The sequence below is a fragment of the Musa acuminata genome, chromosome BXJ1-2 (assembly GCF_036884655.1).
Source record: "Musa acuminata AAA Group cultivar baxijiao chromosome BXJ1-2, Cavendish_Baxijiao_AAA, whole genome shotgun sequence".
Classification (NCBI taxonomy): domain Eukaryota; kingdom Viridiplantae; phylum Streptophyta; class Magnoliopsida; order Zingiberales; family Musaceae; genus Musa; species Musa acuminata.
Genome location: NC_088328.1, coordinates 19074128 through 19094606, shown reverse-complemented (window position 1 = coordinate 19094606; position 20479 = coordinate 19074128). Strand labels below are relative to the sequence as shown.

Sequence of the window (20479 nt, the reverse complement as noted above, 5' to 3'; positions counted from 1 at the left end):
CTAGCTCTCTCTCTCTGACTCACTCTCTGCTGCCTGCTTTTGGCTTTATCACACACACCCTCTACCTTTTCTTCCCATCTTCAGCTTTTTCCTTCCCCACAACACACTCTCCCCACCTCAGTTTGGCCCTCCCTCAGCTCCCTTCTCATGATGCACTATTCAACCCCATTTCATGCAGAGATCAGCTAGAAAAAGGGGAAAGGAATCATTCTCCTCCTCCAAATTCCCTAATGGCTAGTGGTTTTCTAGCTTGGAGCTTCCTCTTCGCCAGCATCCTAGGACTTCACACTGTTTGCTCTTCAGGTGAGTACCCCTCTCAGTCTCCTCCCTTTCTCTCTTTCAGTATCTTCAATATCCAGTTCTTTTGTGCAAGACACAAACTGCAAGTTAAGCTGCTCATTAGCCATAGCTCACAGTCTTTAACGATTTCAAGTGTAGATGCATACTGAGAAAAGACAGATTCTTCTCTCTATTGGGTCCAAGAGTATGTATGTTCTAGTTAGAAAGGGAAGTTAAGTAGCATTTGTAAGATTGGCTGACAGTCTCTAGGAGTTTCAAGTGTAGATGAACACTAAAAAATAACATTTGTCGAGCAGATTCTTCCCTTTTTGGGTCCAGGAATATGTGTGGACTACTTAGGAAGGGGAAGAAAGGTGCCATTTGTAGGATTGCATGCATATCTCCTTTAGAAATCAGTCTTCAAGACTGTGCATTATTTCGATTACTGTCCTGGTGAGTGATTGGTTCTTGTTGGGTTTGCTTTAAATGTTTATGAAGAAATTTCTAGTCCCGATGAGGAACAAATTGTCCCTGTGTTTTCTTCAGGAACCTTGGTGGGGTTCTCCTATGATGCAAGGGAAGAGAATACTGCCCCTTTGTTGCCCGGTGTGGCACTGCTTAAGATGCTCGTGGCAAACCAAGGTGCCTATTTAGATTCAGTACCCATCACCAGCATCTCTGTCAATCTCTGTGTGAGCCAATTCGAAGTGAAGAAACTACTTGAATCGAAAACCTCAGCAACTTCATGGCCTAGAACTCACCTTATGGACACTCTCATCAAGTTAAACATCGATAGAATTATAGTAAGTAGCAATGGAGAGAGGCTCCCCTTGCTCCTTTCCACCTTGACCTCAGTCAGAGCATCTCTCAAGACTTCCAACCTTGATAGGACTCTGAGGATCACAGTCATGTTCTCCCTCGTAGACCTCAAAACTCTGCACAGGACTCATCCTAAGAGCATTCAAAGGATGATGCATGTTTTAAAGGATTGGGAGTCTCATGTAGTGGTAGAAACTGTTGTGGATGAGGATATGAACTTAGATGATGACTTTCTTCGTTCTACTATCGAGTTGGCTTCCTCTGCTTGCACTTATCTACCTTACCTTGATATCCCTATCATTCTTATTGTGAAAAGCTCTCTGATCCCTACTGGAGTCGAAATAGCTAAGTTTTCGGATAGAATGATGAAGTTCTTAAGGAGTGATGCTTTGCTTAGAAGAAGGATTGCAGGGCTGTTCATTGACATCTCCCATCTTAGGCAGTATGGAAAGAAGACATTTGGTTGGCAAGAAAAATTGATGGTCCCTTCCTTGCAAAAAGAGATTCTCAACCATGGCCGAAAACTTACTGCTGTAACCAAAACCACACTGTATGATACGTTCACTCCGATAACAAATCCTGTCACAACTCCAATTACAATCCCTTCCACGAACCCAGCACCTGCAATAGTGACTGTACCTTCGACCAATCCAGTCACAGTTCTCCCCACAAGTCCAACCATGTCACCCGTAAACATCCCACCTATGAATCCAGTGAGCACTCCGATCACAGTTCCTGCAACAGATCCTTTCTCAACACCAGTGACAACACCTGTAGTGCCTGTGACAAATCCTGCTACAACACCAACAACATACCCTACAAACCCTCCTGTGACCAACCCCGTGACAAGCTATCCATTTACGCCACCAGTAAGCACACCTTCTATATTACCACCGGTAACTGTGCCAAGCACAGTTCCCATCACACCAGCAACTTCAGGGCAGACATGGTGCGTGGCCAAGGCAGGAACCCCGGATGCAGCGCTGCAGCTTGCACTGGATTATGCTTGTGGAATTGGCAGTGCAGACTGCTCAGCTATTCAGCCAACAGGAAGCTGCTACAATCCTGATACCCTTCAGGCTCATGCTTCATATGCCTTTAACAGCTACTACCAGAAGAATCCAGTGGCATCAAGTTGTGATTTTGCAGGAACAGCAATGCTTGTCAACGCTAATCCAAGTAAGACTTATTATTTTTGTATACTATCATTGAGATGTAATTGAAGGACCATAACATATTAGATCAGCCAACCTTCATTTCTTTATGGAAGTAACTAATTTAAGGTATTTAAAGGACTACAACATTGATAGAAAGATCAACCAACCTTTGTTTATTTTCAAAGTAGCTAAAAATGATGACAATCCAGGTAGCCATTTGCCTTATGTAACCGACAATGAGCTTGGAAAGTCACACTAATGCAAAGCTATGAATATTTTGGCAGGTACAGCAACTTGCATTTTTCCATCATCAAGGTATAACCTCAACCTCTTTTTTTTTTCTTTCTGATTTACATCTTTAGAATTACATGTTGTTGACTAGCAGTTCACCACACATAAATTTTCTTCATTTGATACACAGTTCTGTTCCCGGTTACAGTCCTACATCCACTGGAGCTGGCTCTACTCCCAGTTCAGGTTCATCAGTGTTGAACACGTACAACCCAACTGGTTCCAACTCGGTATTTGGTTCAGACAACCCAACAGGCACTGTCAGCAATGCGATCTCTCTTTCCGTCGGTTGGACCTTCTTACTCTTTGCGCTTACAATAGCCTGTATCAGCTGCAACATCTAGTAGCCCTCTAGTATCAGCCCTTTAGTAGCTGCAGCAGTATACATCTGATCGACGTGTAGAGATCATTCAGAAGTTTATTGTGTATAGAAACTGAGTAGTTGATTATGTATCTTAGAATTGACTACATGAGAATTTGTTGGCTTTCTGTATATTATCAAGATGTATTTTACTTCAAGCAAAGCTGAAGAACATGTCCAGTGTGAAAATGATTTGGAATGCAGTAGTGGATGGAGTACATGGAACCTACAAAAGAGAGAATTGATTCAGTTCCAAATGGACTGTCTTCTCTTAACTTTTCATTTTTGAATGAATCTAAACAACAAAGTATACGATCTCTTCAGTAATAGATTGGGAGAAACAATGTGTTGTATTGATTTAGTTCTGAGTTCCCATTGACACTTCTTCACAAGCACAACATATCAAGAATCAGCAAAAAGTGCTTCAAGATGCTTCTCCACTTTGCCAAATAGCATCTAAATCCGATGCTCAGGTACTCACTGGAAACGGAACATACTGAGGAGCTGATCCGATTACATAAAAATATTGATCTCCTGTTTTAATCCACAATTGATGGTACCTTTATGGAAAGATTCTTCATCCCACATCCATTTCATTATTATGACAGCAGCTGTTGTTGGGCGTGGCTTATACGACAAATTTCTCACCTGGAGAATCTAGGCAAGCTCTGCAAGAACTCAATTGAACAGCCACAATTTTATACGAGCTAATTATATACTCTCCTATTCTTAGATATCTTTAACATTTTAATATTTATATTTTTAAAAACTATATTTTGATCCTTATACTTATAAAAAAAATAAAATATTAAAATAAAAAGGTTAAATATTAGAACAACGGGATTAAATATTTTATTTTCATAAAATAAAAATTTCAATATAACTTTTAAAAATATAGGGACCAAAGATACTAAAGGTAATTAATTAAGATATAATATATAATTAACCTAATTTATACTATTAGAATATTAAAGATCAAAGTATGTATATATATATATATACACAAATATATATATATATATATATATATATATATATATTAAACTTATAATTATAGGATTAATTAGGCAAAAAGAGAACTTTACAGGGGTATATACGCAAAATTTTTCCGGAGAGGTAAGAAAGGATCTTTTACGAGATCTTCCTTTTGTAGGGGTTTTATCGTAAACCTCTTCTGCGCCACAAAGACCCCTCTCTGCGTCATCTTATCCTCCTCGCACGCTTTGCTGTGGCTGCGAGAGAGCAACAACCGAGAGCAGCAGCCACCCACCCGTCGTTCTCCGGAGCAAAGAGAAGAAGGCGAAAAGAAGAAAAGAGAAGTGGGATTTTGATCCAATTGGATTCCACCGGGAACAGATGGCTGCCGCTTCCCTTCTTCTTTCTGTCCCCGTGGCCAAGACCGAAGGGACGCTGCTCTCCGGAAGTAACCTCTTACCCGGGCCGGACCGGGTAGCCGCGTTATTTCGGCGAGGCATCCACCGCCGAGCGGCCAAGTGCCGCCCCGCTCGTCGTCGCCCTCCCGCCGCCGTGGCGTCCTTGGGAGGCCTGCTTGGCGGGATCTTTAAGGGCACCGATTCCGGCGAGGGCACCAGGCAGCGGTTTTCGGAAGCTGTCGCTCTGATCAACAGGTTGGAGCCCGAAATGTCACGCCTTTCGGACTCGGAGCTGAGGGAGAGGACGTCGCTCTTGAAGGAGCGGGCGCGGAACGATGAACCGCTCGATTCTCTTCTGCCTGTAAGCTCCTTCTTTACATCCACCAACTTGTAGAGTTTGAATCTTGCTGAAGTCATCGTTCATGATTTTATTCACTATAAAACGCATTGGGGTTTTCTTCTTCGCAGTCTTCTTGTTATTTGATGTATGGCATTCAGAAATTTAGATTAGAAATTGAGAACACAAGAGAGTTCTATTTTAATTGGGTCCATGAAGAATTTCCTCAAAATATTGGGTTCACAAAGAAATGGTTGCTCATGAAATGAGATATGCAGAAGAAGGAAAATGCTGTCTAGTGTGTTTTATCTGCATCACAAGTCAAAGTGGCACTTGAGTCTTCTTAGTTACAGTTTTGTCTACCAGAAAAAAGTGCACATATTTCATTTTCTATAAGGAAAAAGACATATATTAAAAAAGACTGTGTGTATAAGTTCTGTAACCTTGCCAGTTCAAATATAGTTGCCTATTTCTAATACCTATCTTTACTTGTCCTTTGGATGTATTAGATGATTCTTTGAGAAGTCAAATGTACAATTTCCTTTTAGATCTATTAGATAGTTGTTCTGTTTATTATAAAGACCATGTTTTTCTTTGGGGTTTATTTTTCTCGCTTTATCACTTTTATGGTTTTGAATCACATCATCTCCAACCAAGGATCTAATTTTCATATATTTCTTTCTCAATCCTTCTTGGAGCACCATTTATTTTATTATTCGTTAACTTGATAGTTATTGACAGGAAGCATTTGCTGTTGTAAGAGAGGCTTCGAAGAGAGTTTTGGGTTTGCGTCCTTTTGATGTGCAATTGATAGGTATGTTTTCATGTTTTGCTATAATATTGTTTTTTGGTTCTACCCATAACCATATTTGATGGTGTAATGTGGTTTAACAGACTTCTTTCGTATGCATGCCCTTTGATGTGCTAGTGGGTTCAACAAGAGACTTCTTTATGCAAAATGAATTGCTGTGGTTTGATGCATATTTTTTCAGCATTAAAGAGTTGGATTATATGCTATGAGATCCACTCCTATTTATCAAATTAGACTCTTTTATTGGACAACTAAATATCATGTCCAATACTAATGTATCTATGTTCTTCCAAAATGAAATCAAATAAAATGGATTGGTGTCTTAGTGAGTATTAAATGTCACCACTTCAAGGAAAATGTAGATTTTACATGTTTGTAGAGCTTCACATCTTTGTATATGTTGAAGTGCTTATAGGTCAATAGAAAGGCTCCTGGCAACCCTTTTGAATCAGAGACTTCCTGTTGGTTTGACATTTGATTGCCACATTTCTGAGAAATGATAGGTGATGCTTTCACCATTTTTCTCGTGAAAAATTTCCTGAAATTGTTGAGTTATTTGTAACTGTTAGATTACTTTTGTTCCAGCACCAATATTATTAGGCAGTGATAATTTGGAGATTTTGTAATTCTGAATATGTCTGTGGAAGGCATCTTACTTGTCTGCCTATTTGTGTCGAAGGTATGTAGTATGAATTGGGAATATTTAATGATGAAGCTTCCCACCATAATTTTATCTAAAATAAATACAATTAAACTTTGTCATGTGGAATGTGCACTCATCTGGAAGGCTCTTTTCTTGGAACTTTAAGAAGATATTTCACCTGTTGACGATAGCAGATTGGCTTCTTACATTTTTTGTATGGAAGTTTTAGGCATCAACTTGTTGGCTATAAAACAATAACAACAACAACAACAAACTGACGTCCCAACTATTTGGGTTTAATCACATGGGTCTTCTACTACTATCAAGATTTGTACAAAGTTATATCATTAGCTAATCTTTATTTGTAATTTCTAAAACAAGCCTTTTCGTGCCTCCCTCTGTCTCTCTTAGCAAACTTATACTAATTGTCTCACCTTTTCTAACTATAACATCTATAGGTCTAAATCCATTGACTATACTTATACTAACTTTTTAGTTCCTCCTTTAATTTATATACTCTATTTGATATATGTTGTGAGTAATCTACTTGATAAATGTTGGTGCTTATAGTCAATTATATGTAATTCTACACTGGTGCTGGGCAATTAGGCTGGGGAGAATTGTTCTTTGAAAAGCTGCATTGATTGACTGGACCTATTGCAATCTTAAAATGAAATTAAGCTTCTTTGATTTGAGAATGAGAATAACTTCTATTTAGGTGTGGCTTATTTTTCATATGTTTTTGCACATGTAGGTGGCATGGTTCTACACAAGGGAGAAATCGCAGAAATGCGGACTGGAGAAGGAAAAACGCTTGTGGCTGTTTTGCCAGCTTATCTGAATGCGTTAAGTGGGAAAGGAGTGCATGTTGTTACCGTGAATGATTACCTTGCAAGACGGGATTGTGAATGGGTCGGTCAAGTTCCACGATTTCTTGGACTGCAGGTTGGCCTGATCCAACGTACGTTGTGTTCTCATTTGTCAGTTCATTTTCATGATCTGATCTAATTGTCTTGCATCCATCTTCTCATTGTCTGTTCATTCTCATGATCTGATCTAATTGTCTTGTATCCATCTTGGTTCAACTTGTCATCTGAATCGAGGTGAATGGTTGATATCTGATACTTAAGTCAGTTGATTTTTTACATGTTCTGTGGTTTTCCTTTCAATGCAAATGGTTAGACTTCTCTAAAGATATGTTTATATTTGTCTTTACACTGTACTCCAATTTTTGTTTAAACTTAAATAAGAGGAGTTCATTATCCAGGACCCATAAGATCTCAGTGAAGAATAAGAAAATGTGCAAACTAGGTATGCATTCTTAGAGAGACACTCTTTCACATTTCTGAATTTGATTTGCTTCTAAAACTCCTTACCATAGGCTAATCTTATTGGATTTTTTTTAATTATTTTGTTTTATTGATGGTCATGGATTAACTTGCAAAGCCTACACTAAGCTCTAACCTATTTTCATTTTCTCTTCGTATGTTGAGAAAATTTTTAATAAATCTTAAAATGCAAATCTTCTATGATGAAGTTCTGTAATTCTTTTCTTCTTATTGTGAACATTTTTTTGTCTTGTGTTGGCAGAAAATATGACAAGTGAGCAAAGAAGAGAAAACTACTTATGTGACATTACATATGTCACAAACAGTGAGCTTGGATTTGATTATCTAAGGGACAACCTTGCAATGGTTAGATTATCATTTCTTATGCATAATTTTAGTCTTAAACTGTTGTTCTATTAATTTCAATTCCAAAGAAAGTATATTTATTGACTTAATAATTTGGGTTATCATGCTTTGCATTTGTTTAATACCTCTTTCTTGATGATGTTTTCACTTCATATTCACAGACTGTTGATGAGCTTGTCTTAAGGGATTTCAACTTTTGTGTGATTGATGAGGTTGATTCTATTCTTATTGATGAAGCAAGAACACCACTGATCATCTCAGGCCTTGCTGAAAAGCCAAGTGATCGGTACTATAAAGCAGCAAAAATTGCAGCTGCTTTTGAGCGAGATATTCATTATACAGTATGGAAAATGATCTTGATCGCCTATGAAATTTCATTTCTTTAATATCCTGATATAGTTTTATCTTTTTAACTCATGCTCCTGGATAATTTTTGATCCAAATTTTTTATAATTTTTTATTTCTTATATTGCTTGTTACCTTTTAGGTTGATGAAAAACAGAAAACAATTTTACTAACAGAACAAGGTTATGAGGATGCTGAAGAAATATTGGATATAAAGGATCTTTATGATCCCCGTGAACAATGGGCTTCATATGTTCTAAATGCAATTAAAGCTAAGGAACTCTTCCTTAGAGATGTCAATTATATTGTACGTGGGAAGGAAGTTCTTATTGTGGATGAGTTCACAGGCCGAGTAATGCAAGTGAGTATACTGTTCTTGTTGTCGTTGCTGAGTGGATTGTGAATTCTAATGTAACCATAAATGATTATGTCTTGTATGAAATGTGTTATAATTTTAGGCGAGATTGAAGGAACTGAAACAGGTGACCAGAACATTTTTGAGTTCTTTAGATGGTTTTCAAGTTTAGACAGCATAGATACTATGTCAACCCCATCTCTTTTCTTTGTTTATCAATGTTTATAAGAATTCTATGTACAAGTTATTCGAGTATAGGAGCATGATGCAACAGAACTAAGTTGGAAGCACAGCTGTTGATTGTTCAACCAGGTAAAGAACTGGTCCTGAGTTTCATGATCACGTCTGATATAGACTAGAGGAAATTTGTGATTTAATGTTACAAGTATCATACTGATAAGTTATTTGATTAATCATAACTATCTTTCTTTTGTTTGCATGGTGCATCTAATCAAGCAAGCCTGTTGTATCGTTATTTCTGTTGGCTTCTTAAATTAATGTGGTCAAACTGCAATATTATTGCAGTTTGTTATTCAATATATGATGCAGTTAACAAAATGGGTCTTCCACCATGAACATTATATTCTGAACTGATGGGGTTCTTTGTAAATATAGAATGTTTAATGTAATTCAGTTGTATCACTTCTGAATATGGTTCTTTCCTTCTGATTTACTTGTTCTCAAACACTGATTTCAGTTCACTTCTGAAATATAGTTCTCTTTCTTTATTTTTCGTATCTTCTACTTATTCTAGAAACACTCATTTTTAAATGCATTCATGGATGCATAGTCTTTAGATTTAATTCCTCTTGTGTTTTTGGCAGGGCAGACGGTGGAGTGATGGTCTTCATCAGGCAGTTGAAGCAAAAGAAGGTTTACCAATCCAGAATGAGACCATCACACTCGCATCAATTAGCTATCAGAACTTCTTTCTTCAGGTGAAACTGATATTCGTGCTCTAGGTCATTTCTTATGAAGAAAATTTTCTGATAAGACATGCTAACTGGAGAAGCTCTTATGTAGTCAAGAATGTTGGTTTTAGTTACAGCATCAAATGGGCTAACATTGGTTTTATATAATTTTTAGTTTCCCAAACTCTGTGGCATGACTGGCACTGCAGCAACTGAGAGTGCAGAGTTTGAGAGCATATACAAGCTGAAGGTTTCAATTGTTCCAACAAACAAGCCAATGATAAGAAAGGTACTGATTCACTTGCACTTTGTTTTTGCATGTAACCACCATACTGTAATTGTTACTTTCTCCTCTTCAAAGTAGTTGTCTATTGCTTGAAGCTGCAAATATGTTAGTCCACCATTTTAGTCAGAAACCTGATTGTGTAGAAGTTGGGCTACTGGCAACAGTATTCAATATGTATGTATGAGTTGGTATACAGGTTGTGTTGGTTTCTTACTTCTTTCAGTATGACAATTGACAAGTCCAGCAATGAGTAGCTAGCACCAAGGTTTATATGGACCAGGCAATATTTGCTTGGTTTGTCCAGCATAGGCTGTACCACCTGATAAGCTCATCATACTGGGTTTAATGGGTAGGAAGCAGACTGGTGGTTATACCATATGAATTTTTTTAACTGTTGCCACAGCTGTCCTTTTTTTTTTCTTTTCTTTCTTTCATGTATGTTCACTCTCCTCGTTGCTTTCGCCTCCTCCTCCCCACCTATAATTGTCATCTCCTTTGCACTGCTGTACTGCCACTGCATCCGCTGCATCTTCCTCTTCCTCCACCTCCTTCTCATACTCTGCCTCCTCCACTGGCTCTCCTCATCTGCCTTCTCTCTTCTTCTCCTCCTCCTCATCTTCTCTACTCCCTCAATCTATGGTTTGGGCAATAACTACCCGTACTAGGCATTACTACATCAATCTATATCAGCTTCTTACTGGTCCGGTCGGGGACTGGTATCAGCACTGGGCCAAAATTTTAAACCTTGGCTGGCAGCACTGTTCTTTGCTTTCTTGAGCTTTTCTAGCTCTATGCAACATGAAAGTATTAGGCATGTTGGTTGTTTCGTTAAATCAAGTCAACTTGTAACTACAAGGACATCTCTGTTTGACTTTGAAAGTTGAGCTTTATAAATTAATTGTTTGCGTTATGTAAATTATTTGACATCTGATGCATGTAAAACATGTTTAAATTGCATCAGTATGCTTGATATCTAAAGATTCACAAGTATAAGCCTTCTCAAAATCATTATAAAGTGTGCAAGAGACAGGAATGGTGATCCGTTTTCAGAATGAGCAGTTGAGCACAACATTCTATTGATTTGTAGAATTGTCCTGAGTGGCAATTTCACTAGGAAAAAAGGTCATGTAGAATTATCTTCACAAGTTAAACATTGCAATTATGTTCACATTGAGATGCTCCCCATAACTAGGACATATAGATTAATTTTCCAAATTTGGTAGTGAGGAGTGTAAAAATAGAAAAAAATTATAATTCTATGTCGCACACGCAGCACCCTGGATAGAAGTTCCTGAGATATAATGGTACAGTTTTGTACTTATGTTGTTTAGCTTGCTTGTTGTATCTCTATGTCTCTCTGTAACCTCAAGAAATATATAAGCTGCAAATCAGGAAAGGTTTGTAAAATGTCATATAGATTTTTAAAGCAACACCTTGTATCATTAGAGCAACTTAGGACAAAAAACTCATTCTTATTGCTGAATGCTGATTAATGTGGAAGTCACCTTTTTCTAATTCTTTTCAAGAAAAAGATGATCTTTATATTTGCTGACTCAGCTCTCAGGTATTTAAGGATGTCAATGGATCGAGATCTAGAGGAGTCCCAGGTCACTCTGGATCCAACCAAAGAATCATATGAGGAAGCCCAGACTCTGCCCAATCCAATGCTTCATAGTTTATTATAATATTTTGACCTGAGCCCAACCCTTAAATCTTAATATAGGGTAGACCAGACCTGACCTAACATTAGATGACGTTGGAATACACTAGATGAGTTGTAGATGCTTGCATCCTTTCTTAGTTGATGTGGATCTCAAATATGCACATTAAAGCGAGGAGAGAGAGAGAGAGAGAGAGAGAGAGAGAGAGAGAGAACCAAGGTTTGTTGTACCGATGCGTATCACCCGATATAGGTAGTATGTACCGGTCTGACAGGATACTAATATGCGAACCGCCCTCTATCGGGCGGTACCGGTCACTTGACCCCGTATCGAGCGATATAGGGTCTGTACCGGGCTGTAATAGTCGGATTTTCGATCGTTACCGATTAAGGGCTAAGATTGCCCTATTTCAAACGGTCAAATTGACCGTTTGAGGCTTAGAAAAATGTTTTTAAATCCTTGTCTTTCCCCTCTTTCAACTCATTTCACTCTCTCAGTCTCTTAAACTCTCTCAAACTCTTTTTTGACCGTTTAAAGCTTAGAAAAAAGTTTTTAAATCTTTTTCTCTCCCCTCTTTCAACTCATTTCACTCTTTCAGTCTATTAAACTCTCCCAAACTCTTTTTCACTTACATCTCTCTCTTATTCTCACATTTTCACTTTTCTAAACTCAACAAAGATACAATTTATGGATTGGATCAATTTTAGGAGGCTAATTTAGGCGGATTAAGAGGAAGAACACTCTAATCAAGAGGTATGTATTATCTTTCTAGATATTTAATGATTTATGAGATGATTAAGCCTATTCTATGTGGTGTATGACTTAATGTCTAATATGTTGTTTGATATATTTTTTATGGTAGAATAGTATTAATTAAGAAGTAATTAAGGTCTTTAATGTTATAATTAGTATGTTTAATATTGATTTTTTTAAAATTAGACACTTAATAAGTCAAATCTTTATATTTCATACATATTAAGGATTGGATCATATGTTTGTGATGGTATAATAGGTTTATTAGGTTTTAATTAAGTTTTTTAGTATTGTGATTAGTGGTTTTAATGATGATTTAATGAAAATTTGATCGATATTATGTCAATTTACATTATTTTTGCTAAAATTATACTAAAATTATATTAATTTCTAATTTAAAAATTATAATATATATATTTTTTATTTTTCAAGTATTTTTGGATGTTGTTTTTTGATGAGGTGTATCGTCGGGATGCCTTGGTATACTATCGATATGCCTTGGTATGTATCGTACTGAGCAGGGCTCGGTACATCAATACAGACTAAAATTACAATCCTTGGAGAGAGCCCCGAACTTTGTCAAATGCCAAAGTTTCAAGTCCAAAATTTAGAGTTGGACTAAGTAGGAGAAGTAGAGTTGGACAACAGCATGTTCTCACAAAAAATTGAGAGCAAATGAAACATGCATGTGGCTTTTGGTAGATGATGAGGTTGCTTAATGTCACAGGTAGAGAGACTGGCAGGTGATTAAGTTTTACATTAGGAAACAAATTAAGTATAATGTTTACCACAAAATTTATGAGATTTGATAGGACATAAAGTATATTCATTTTGATATGTCCTGTTTTCTTGTGTTTTAATACGCATATAATAAATAACATTCCATAATTTTATTATGACCCAACCCAATCCGATGTGTCACAGATAATGATCCATGTATTGTTTGGCTTGTTGGTCCAATAGTTAGGCCCAACACATTTGCATCTCTACAGATACTGACGCTTTTCTTTCCTGACCTGAAAACTTTTTCTTGATCTTTTCAGGATGAGTCAGATGTTGTCTTTAGGGCAACTACAGGAAAATGGCGTGCTGTTGTGGTTGAGATATCCCGAATGCACAAGACTGGTCGGCCTGTGCTTGTTGGTACAACGAGCGTGGAGCAAAGTGATGCGCTATCAGAACAATTGCATGAAGATGGAATTCCTCATGAGGTGAGGTACTCATTGCACTGTCAAGTTTTTTTTTTTTTTACTTTTATTGTTTAGATTTATATAACACTTGCGCATTTAAGGCTCAATTTATCAAGATTTGAAAAAAAAAAGTCTTCTTTGAAAGATTGCTTACAAAGTAACGTGACATTAAGGACAGTGGTAGCATACCTTGGTTGGCTTTTGGATGGTCTATGACAATGTACGCATTTGTCAATGCAGAAGGATACAATATCTAAGGAGAAGATGCATTTAAATTTAATCTAAATATAGAAGACTAAACATACATTGTTTATCCTGCTTAATGTTTCTGAAATAGTTAGATTGTCTTGTCAATAGCATCAATTAGAACTCTTTGGTATGAGAAAAATTAGTTTGAGACATGGCATAAGTAGTATATCCTATTGGCTGGATGAAATATCAGAAAGATTGTGTACAAAATAATTTACATGCAGATTTATAAATTGATGAATTCTTGAATGTATCTTGAAAGTTAAAACATGTTCCTGGAGTGTGCTTCTCTTTCCATATTATAAATTTTGAGTAACATGATATCCAAAACTTGATTACTTTTTGTTATGACTCATTTGCTCTTTAGTGTTTTATCATTTACTTGATCTTTTTTTTTAAATTTGATTGCTACAAAAAGGAAACGAAAAAAAGTTTACTACTTTTATTCTATTAATAAAAATGAATCAACTTTATGCTTGTCTCAGCATTTCAATTCTTCTTCTGAACTGCTATTCATTTTAAGGTCCTCAACGCAAAGCCAGAAAATGTTGAGAGGGAAGCAGAAATAGTAGCACAGAGTGGACGTCTTGGTGCGGTGACAATTGCCACTAATATGGCAGGTCGTGGAACAGATATTATACTTGGAGGTAATTCTGAATTCATGGCAAGGTTAAAGCTTCGTGAGATACTTATGCCAAGGTACTTATAAATATATTTCTGGTTTATTTAGTGTAGTTGCCAACTTAATAAAAAACTTTGAGATAAAGCATGCTTGTTATACTAGTCCATCTTATATCCAGAGGATTGTAATTTCCTCTAAATATTTTATAATATGCTTTTTTTTCTTTTTGTCAGCAGATAATTATGTTTTTTTCTTTTCATGTATCTATGGTTCTGGTTCTTGTAAACATTGTTTTGATACTCAAGAATGTAAAGGTATATTCTATTTTTATATTTGTCCTGTGCATTAGCCAGGTAACATCTTTGTTATACTAGTACATAACTTGTTAACTTGCTGGGTTCTCTTGTATGCATATTCTCACCGTAGTAACTTAGTTTTTATTAGTTTGTAAGGCTGTAGTTTTTTTCAACTCTCTTTCATTCAAACTGCAAAGAGATTTAGGTGCTACTATACATTTTTAAGTAACTCTAATGTCATTGACATTGCTTTTAATCTAATGCAATTTGACAGTGTTGTCAAGCCAATTGAGGGTGCCTTTGTATCTGTGAAGAAACTTCCACCAAGAAAGACTTGGAAGGTACATTTATGAATTGAACCATTAGTGTTGGGATCTGATGAAATTTCTGAATCTCATCTCAGTGATGTTCTTAGGTGAACGAGAAATTGTTCCCTTGTGATCTCTCTAAAGAGACAATATCATTGGCCAATGATGCAGTGGAATTAGCTGTCAAATCCTGGGGGCAGAGATCATTAACTGAGCTTGAAGCAGAAGAGAGGCTCTCTTACTCATGTGAAAAGGTGTATTTCATGTGAACAATGGCACTAATGACATTGAATTTGAAATGATTTTGAGTGCTGATTTAAACTTCAGTTGAATTTAATTTAGAAATATGTGTCAAACCTTGATTTTAACAGTAATAAGGAAAAGCTGATCTAGGTTTACAACACAGAATATTACTGCATTCCATTTGTAAATCCTAGCAATATGCAGTTTTTGAGCAAAACGATATCTGAGGATTTGTTAGTCCAACAGAATTCTTTATTGTAACTTTTTGAGTAAAATTACATCTAGCAAGATTAATTATAACTTTTCTTTTTTCTTTAACCATTAATTAATATTATAGAATAAATTGAACCCACTTGTTTGCTGTCACATGAATATCCCTAACTAAATGAGGTTGCTGTTTACAGTACTAGATAGTAGATACAATAAATTGAATCCACTTGTTTGCTGTCACATGAATATTCCTAACTAAATGAGGTTGCTGTTTACAGTACTAGATAACTTTTCTTTTTTCTTTAACCATTAATTGCTGTTTACAGTATTATAGAATAACCTGATGATTTGTTGGTAACATCTATTAGATACAATGCTTTTGGAAAGAGACATATAATGTTCTTGCAACCATTGCAGGGACCCACAAGAGATGAAGTCGTTGCAAAGTTAAGGGATGCGTTTATTAAGATTGTTCAAGAATACAAGGTTTATACAGATGAGGAAAGAAAAAAGGTATAGTTGTTATAATTTACTGATGATGAAATTTTAAATTTGCATAAATTTTACTGGCTAATAGATGTTACCAACAAATCATCAGGTTGTGGCTGCTGGTGGGCTTCATGTGGTAGGGACAGAGCGCCATGAATCACGGAGAATTGACAATCAGGTAAAGCTAAAAAAGATATATGTAAAACAAAGAATAGACATGGCAATGGTATAAATTTTCTATTGTATTATTTTCTACTACTTCATATACAACTTGCTTTTCTCTTGCATGTTGCCTGGAGTATATTGTCGAGAGTCGTGGTGGGGTTGACATGTATGATTGGTTACAGAGTGTCAAATGATATTGATGTTTATGGACACACATTCAGGCTTCCATCAATAATTTAACCTCATATAATGCTGTTATTATGTAATGGTAATAAAACACTTGCAGTGCAGTTACATATTATTTTTTCCGTGTTCAGCCTAAGCTTTCATGTCTTAGTCTTGTGCTATGAATCCAGAGTGGATTTAGTAAACATGCTTTAGTCTTCAATTCTATGGTTTTTTATTGAACTATTTTAAAATCCATGAACATCTTCAGGAATTGTACCTGTGATGTTATGGCATGAGACATGAGCCAAATATAGAACTTGGGAGGTTATATCTGTTGTTTAGTTGTAGCTATTCACATACTAGTTCAGTATCAACTGAATAAAAGCATAGAAGACTCCTTTGTCTGTTGTCCAGTCCATGTCATGTATAAGACACATCACAAATGTTGCATTTCTGGTGCTATTAATCCTTTCTGATTCACTCACTGCATTTCCATAGCTTCGTGGTCGAAGTGGACGACAAGGTGATCCTGGCGGCTCTCGGTTTTTTCTTAGCCTTGAAGATAATTTATTCCGGGTCTTTGGTGGAGACAGGATACAGGTACCATCTTCTTCTTGTTTACTGTCTAATGTCCTAGACCTTATATACTTGAATGGTTATCCCTAGCTTTAGAAAACATGGTGTTTTAACTGGCATGTGAATGACCAGAACTTCTACGCTGCAATTGTACTTGAACATAATTTTCAGTTAATATGCTTTGCTACAGGTAACTTTGGTTAACGGATAACTAGTGGTGGCTGTTAGTTATGAGACACCAATGGTAGAGGAGAATATATTTATTACTGAGCTATGCAGTTGATGACTTCTTTACAAACCTTTCCAGAATTCTCCTCATCATTCTGCAAATAAGCTAAATACAGATTGCTTTTACTATTTAGTGATGGTTAATTACCGTAATCACAATGAAATAATACTTCGGTGCTGTTCTTTGTAACGCTAAAACCATTAGATTTTCCTCAAAAATAGAATATGTTGTAGTATTTCTTCTTGTCTGATCGTGGTTTGGTACATTGCTGATGCCGAATCCTTGGAGTTGTTGTCATTCTTATCATATATATCATTAAAATTTTCCCATTATCTATCATCCACTGAAGAGCACTAGAATCGCCCTTTATTATATTCTAGCAGGGTGTCTTGTACTTGTCACCCTAGCTGGGTAATCTCTTGGAGTCATTAGCATATTTACCATAATATCTAATCATGCTTTAGTTTTCTATAAAAATTGGTCAGCGTAAATCAGAAGCCTTTGAGTTGATAAGGTTCATGGCAGATTCAACCAATGTTAAAAACAGTTTCTCGGTTTCAGCCAAATCCTCTCCCCTGAAGTTCCAAACAAGCACAACTCTGGGGGAAGAGAGAGAATCACCGTTGAGGTTCTGTTGGTCACAGTTTGAGGTCTTGCAGTCTGTAATATCTTTTTGCATATCTTTTATAGAGTATACCAAGAGAAGAAATTGATTAAGGCTTCATAGAGGAAGGTTCTTACAAAAGCTGCTAATAAGCATTAGGTACTCATACTGTCATTGTCTATTGTTGCATTATCATTCAGTTGATTCATTGTAGCAGTATATAGCAGAACCACATTTCAAACTCATGAAATTCCAAATATCATGCATGATCCTAGCCTACTCGTGTAGACTCTAGATAAAGTCCATGATTAGGGCTGCGACAACAAAGTCTTCTGTCACTTAGCTGATGTGCACATAAAGAGTGAATTATAGAAGCTAAGGGGAACTCTGGAAGTTAATCTGTATAGAAGAGCATGGCAAACGTAACACTCTATACATAATTCACTTATTTGTTTTTCTGACTTTTGAATCATACAAATGCATAATGCATCTCAAGCATGTCAGCCGTGTCTTCGTTAAGCTGTCTATATATATTTGAATGGACCTACTATGCATTTTTCCTGTGTTTCTGATAGAATTATTATAGTATACTACTGTAAACTTATTGTTTCATGATAAAGTCGAGTTTTGATTGTCAACCTAATGGAGAAGACAATTTGACAACTAAACGTATGTCGTTATATAGGTCATTCTTACTTCTCCTTTTTAATATATTTTATGTTTTTTTCTCTTTTTCCAAGCTAATATAACTTTGCACTCCATGTAAATAATGGTTTCATTTAGAACGCTTGTTAAGGCTTTAAGCTTTGGTTACATGGACAATGTAGGGTTTGATGCGAGCTTTCAGGGTTGAGGATCTGCCAATTGAATCAACAATGCTAACAAAGGCACTAGATGAGGCTCAAAGGAAGGTTGAGAATTACTTCTTTGATATCAGAAAGCAGTTATTCGAGTATGATGAGGTGCTAAATAGTCAGAGAGATCGTGTTTATGCAGAAAGAAGAAGGGCCCTTATATCTGATAACCTACAGTCACTTATTATAGAATATGCTGAATTGACGATGGATGACATCTTGGAGGTAATAATTTTGAATCAAGACATAATTTTGACCCATTCTATATTAATGGTGGTTGAAGATGTGGAACTTTTAATGTCATTCCAATAAGATACATGAATGTATTGCTTTCATTATAGTTGTTCAATTATATCTTTTTTTATTTTTTATAGTTATTCTAATTTTTATCTTTTCTTAAATGCTTAGGCAAATATCAGTCCTGACACCCCCAAGGAGAACTGGGATCTTGAGAAGCTGATTGCAAAAGTTCAACAGTAAGTTCCTATATATGGACATGGTGTCTTTTATGTTTATGTGAATTTTTCTTTACCTACACCTGACTTACAAAATATCCAATTGGCAGATACTGCTACCTTTTGAATGATTTTACACCGGAGTTGGTAGGAAGTAAATGTCCAAGCTACGAGGATTTGCGGGAGTATCTTCGGTATCAAGGACGTGAAGCATACTTCCAAAAGATGGTTGGTCTCTTAGTTGCATCCCAAAATTTCATATATGGGAAGTCACTCATCTTTAGCTAGAGCAGTCTAAGATATTATGATACGTCATACATTAGTTAAGTTCAAAGATGTGCACCAAGAAAAGAACTTGCCCAACATGGATTGATTTACACCTTGTTGGAACATGTTTTTATTTTTCATTTTTTGTTTATGAGACCTAAATGCAGAGCTGTCAAACTTTTCTTCAAAAAAGATTAAAAGAAACATAAGAACTCTGTTTGAAATGGCTTGTGTTGTTATTTTGGCCTATTTGACTATTGTGTAGCATATCTATTATTTACCTGATTGTATATTTCTGCTGCTGCAAATGCTCATAATGTTTCAATTAATCCTACTTTCAGGAAATAGTGGAGAAACAAGCACCAGGGTTGATGAAAGAAGCCGAGAGGTTCCTGATCTTAACCAATATCGACAGACTATGGAAAGAGCATCTTCAAGCAATCAAATTTGTCCAACAAGCTGTTGGCTTGAGGGGATACGCACAGCGAGATCCTCTCATCGAGTACAAACTAGAAGGATACAATCTCTTCCTAGAAATGATGGCCCAAATCCGCAGAAATGTGATCTATTCTATTTACCAGGTTCTCTTTGACGACAAGCTCTGTGATGATTTTTTTCTTCTTGTTACTTTGCGGTTGTTGATTTATGCTTAATGCTATGCTGTTGCAGTTTCAACCGGTGTTGTCAAAGAGTCAACAACAAGGTGATGGTTCAATGAGGAAGGATTCAAGAGGGAAGGGGGCCGATACTGATGCCAACCCCATCGGTGCAGCACAGGCAGCATCGTAGATTGGTTGGTGATTCAGAAGGTACACTGTTCTTCGACAGTAAAAGCTGTGACCTTAAATCCAGTAGGAGGGGCGGGGGGATTCTCTTTGTTGTATCATAAATTGTCCAAATTAAGGGAAGTATTTGCTGTAAGGATGTTAGAAAAAAAAAGTGTATTATGTAAAATGCATACTTGAATATATTGTCTCGGTTTTGACCGCTTGGGGAATTTACGGTCAATATTGAGATTGGATGAAAGATGTCTATGTCAAAGTTTCAAAATCTTTGCTCCTTGACATATTTTTTGGTTCAAAGGGTATTCAATATTTGAATTCGTTTCTTCTATCGTGTGAGAACTTTTTGCTTCTTTAGTTGTCATCCCTAAACTATCCTACACTACATTTGATGTGGCTATCTATCATTTTGCTGATGCTGTTGGCAAACAAAACAACCAAATGCAGTACTCAAATCAGAATCAAAGAGAGAGAGTGTGTGCAACTCTAATTTACACTGACCATCACATACCACTTGTTAGTTTGAACTTTCAAATTTATTTAGACATTTTACCTAAAAAAAAATTATTATATGGCTTGTACTCAATTGGTTTTTACTTGGGGCACTAAAATACCCCTCTGTCATCGTCGCTTTCGTCCTTCCCAATCCCCGCATGCTGAAGGTGGTGGCAAAAGAATATTTTTTTCAAAGTAATG

The 20479-nt window shown here is 36.4% G+C and overlaps 2 protein-coding genes across 4 annotated transcripts; both read left to right on the top strand.

Annotated features, from left to right (window-relative positions):
- Positions 1-3096, top strand: LOC135584211 (uncharacterized). 3 transcript variants are annotated; one of them, XM_065089087.1, is made up of 4 exons: positions 1-303; positions 826-2277; positions 2540-2570; positions 2677-3096. In XM_065089087.1, the coding sequence occupies exons 1-4, from the start codon at positions 231-233 to the stop codon at positions 2888-2890; spliced, it is 1770 nt and encodes a 589-aa protein (XP_064945159.1). In that variant the 5' UTR covers positions 1-230; the 3' UTR covers positions 2891-3096. The 3 variants fall into 3 exon arrangements, with proteins under 3 accessions (XP_064945159.1, XP_064945148.1, XP_064945154.1); XM_065089076.1 differs by having other exon boundaries at positions 40-303; positions 2695-3096; XM_065089082.1 differs by lacking the exon at positions 1-303 and adding an exon at positions 603-732.
- Positions 3097-4127: 1031 nt separating this feature from the next.
- Positions 4128-20027, top strand: LOC135596851 (protein translocase subunit SECA1, chloroplastic-like). The gene is made up of 20 exons (XM_065089065.1): positions 4128-4641; positions 5359-5431; positions 6826-7032; positions 7662-7765; positions 7927-8106; positions 8253-8471; positions 9290-9403; positions 9552-9665; positions 13120-13287; positions 14039-14214; positions 14708-14774; positions 14849-14995; positions 15612-15707; positions 15793-15861; positions 16515-16616; positions 18253-18504; positions 18688-18755; positions 18845-18962; positions 19343-19582; positions 19671-20027. The coding sequence occupies exons 1-20, from the start codon at positions 4264-4266 to the stop codon at positions 19788-19790; spliced, it is 3012 nt and encodes a 1003-aa protein (XP_064945137.1). The 5' UTR covers positions 4128-4263; the 3' UTR covers positions 19791-20027.
- Positions 20028-20479: the final 452 nt, after the last annotated feature.

What these genes read in the sequence shown, in the direction of transcription:
- LOC135584211 (XM_065089087.1), top strand. Translation starts at nt 231, where the DNA reads ATGGCTAGTGGTTTTCTAGCTTGGAGCTTCCTCTTCGCCAGCATCCTA. An exon ending in TCACACTGTTTGCTCTTCAG is followed by an intron (nt 304 to 825) that starts GTGAGTACCCCT and finishes TGTTTTCTTCAG; the next exon opens with GAACCTTGGTGGGGTTCTCC. An exon ending in GCTTGTCAACGCTAATCCAA is followed by an intron (nt 2,278 to 2,539) that starts GTAAGACTTATT and finishes ATATTTTGGCAG; the next exon opens with GTACAGCAACTTGCATTTTT.
- LOC135596851 (XM_065089065.1), top strand. Translation starts at nt 4,264, where the DNA reads ATGGCTGCCGCTTCCCTTCTTCTTTCTGTCCCCGTGGCCAAGACCGAA. An exon ending in CGTGAGATACTTATGCCAAG is followed by an intron (nt 14,215 to 14,707) that starts GTACTTATAAAT and finishes GCAATTTGACAG; the next exon opens with TGTTGTCAAGCCAATTGAGG. An exon ending in TGATCTATTCTATTTACCAG is followed by an intron (nt 19,583 to 19,670) that starts GTTCTCTTTGAC and finishes ATGCTGTTGCAG; the next exon opens with TTTCAACCGGTGTTGTCAAA.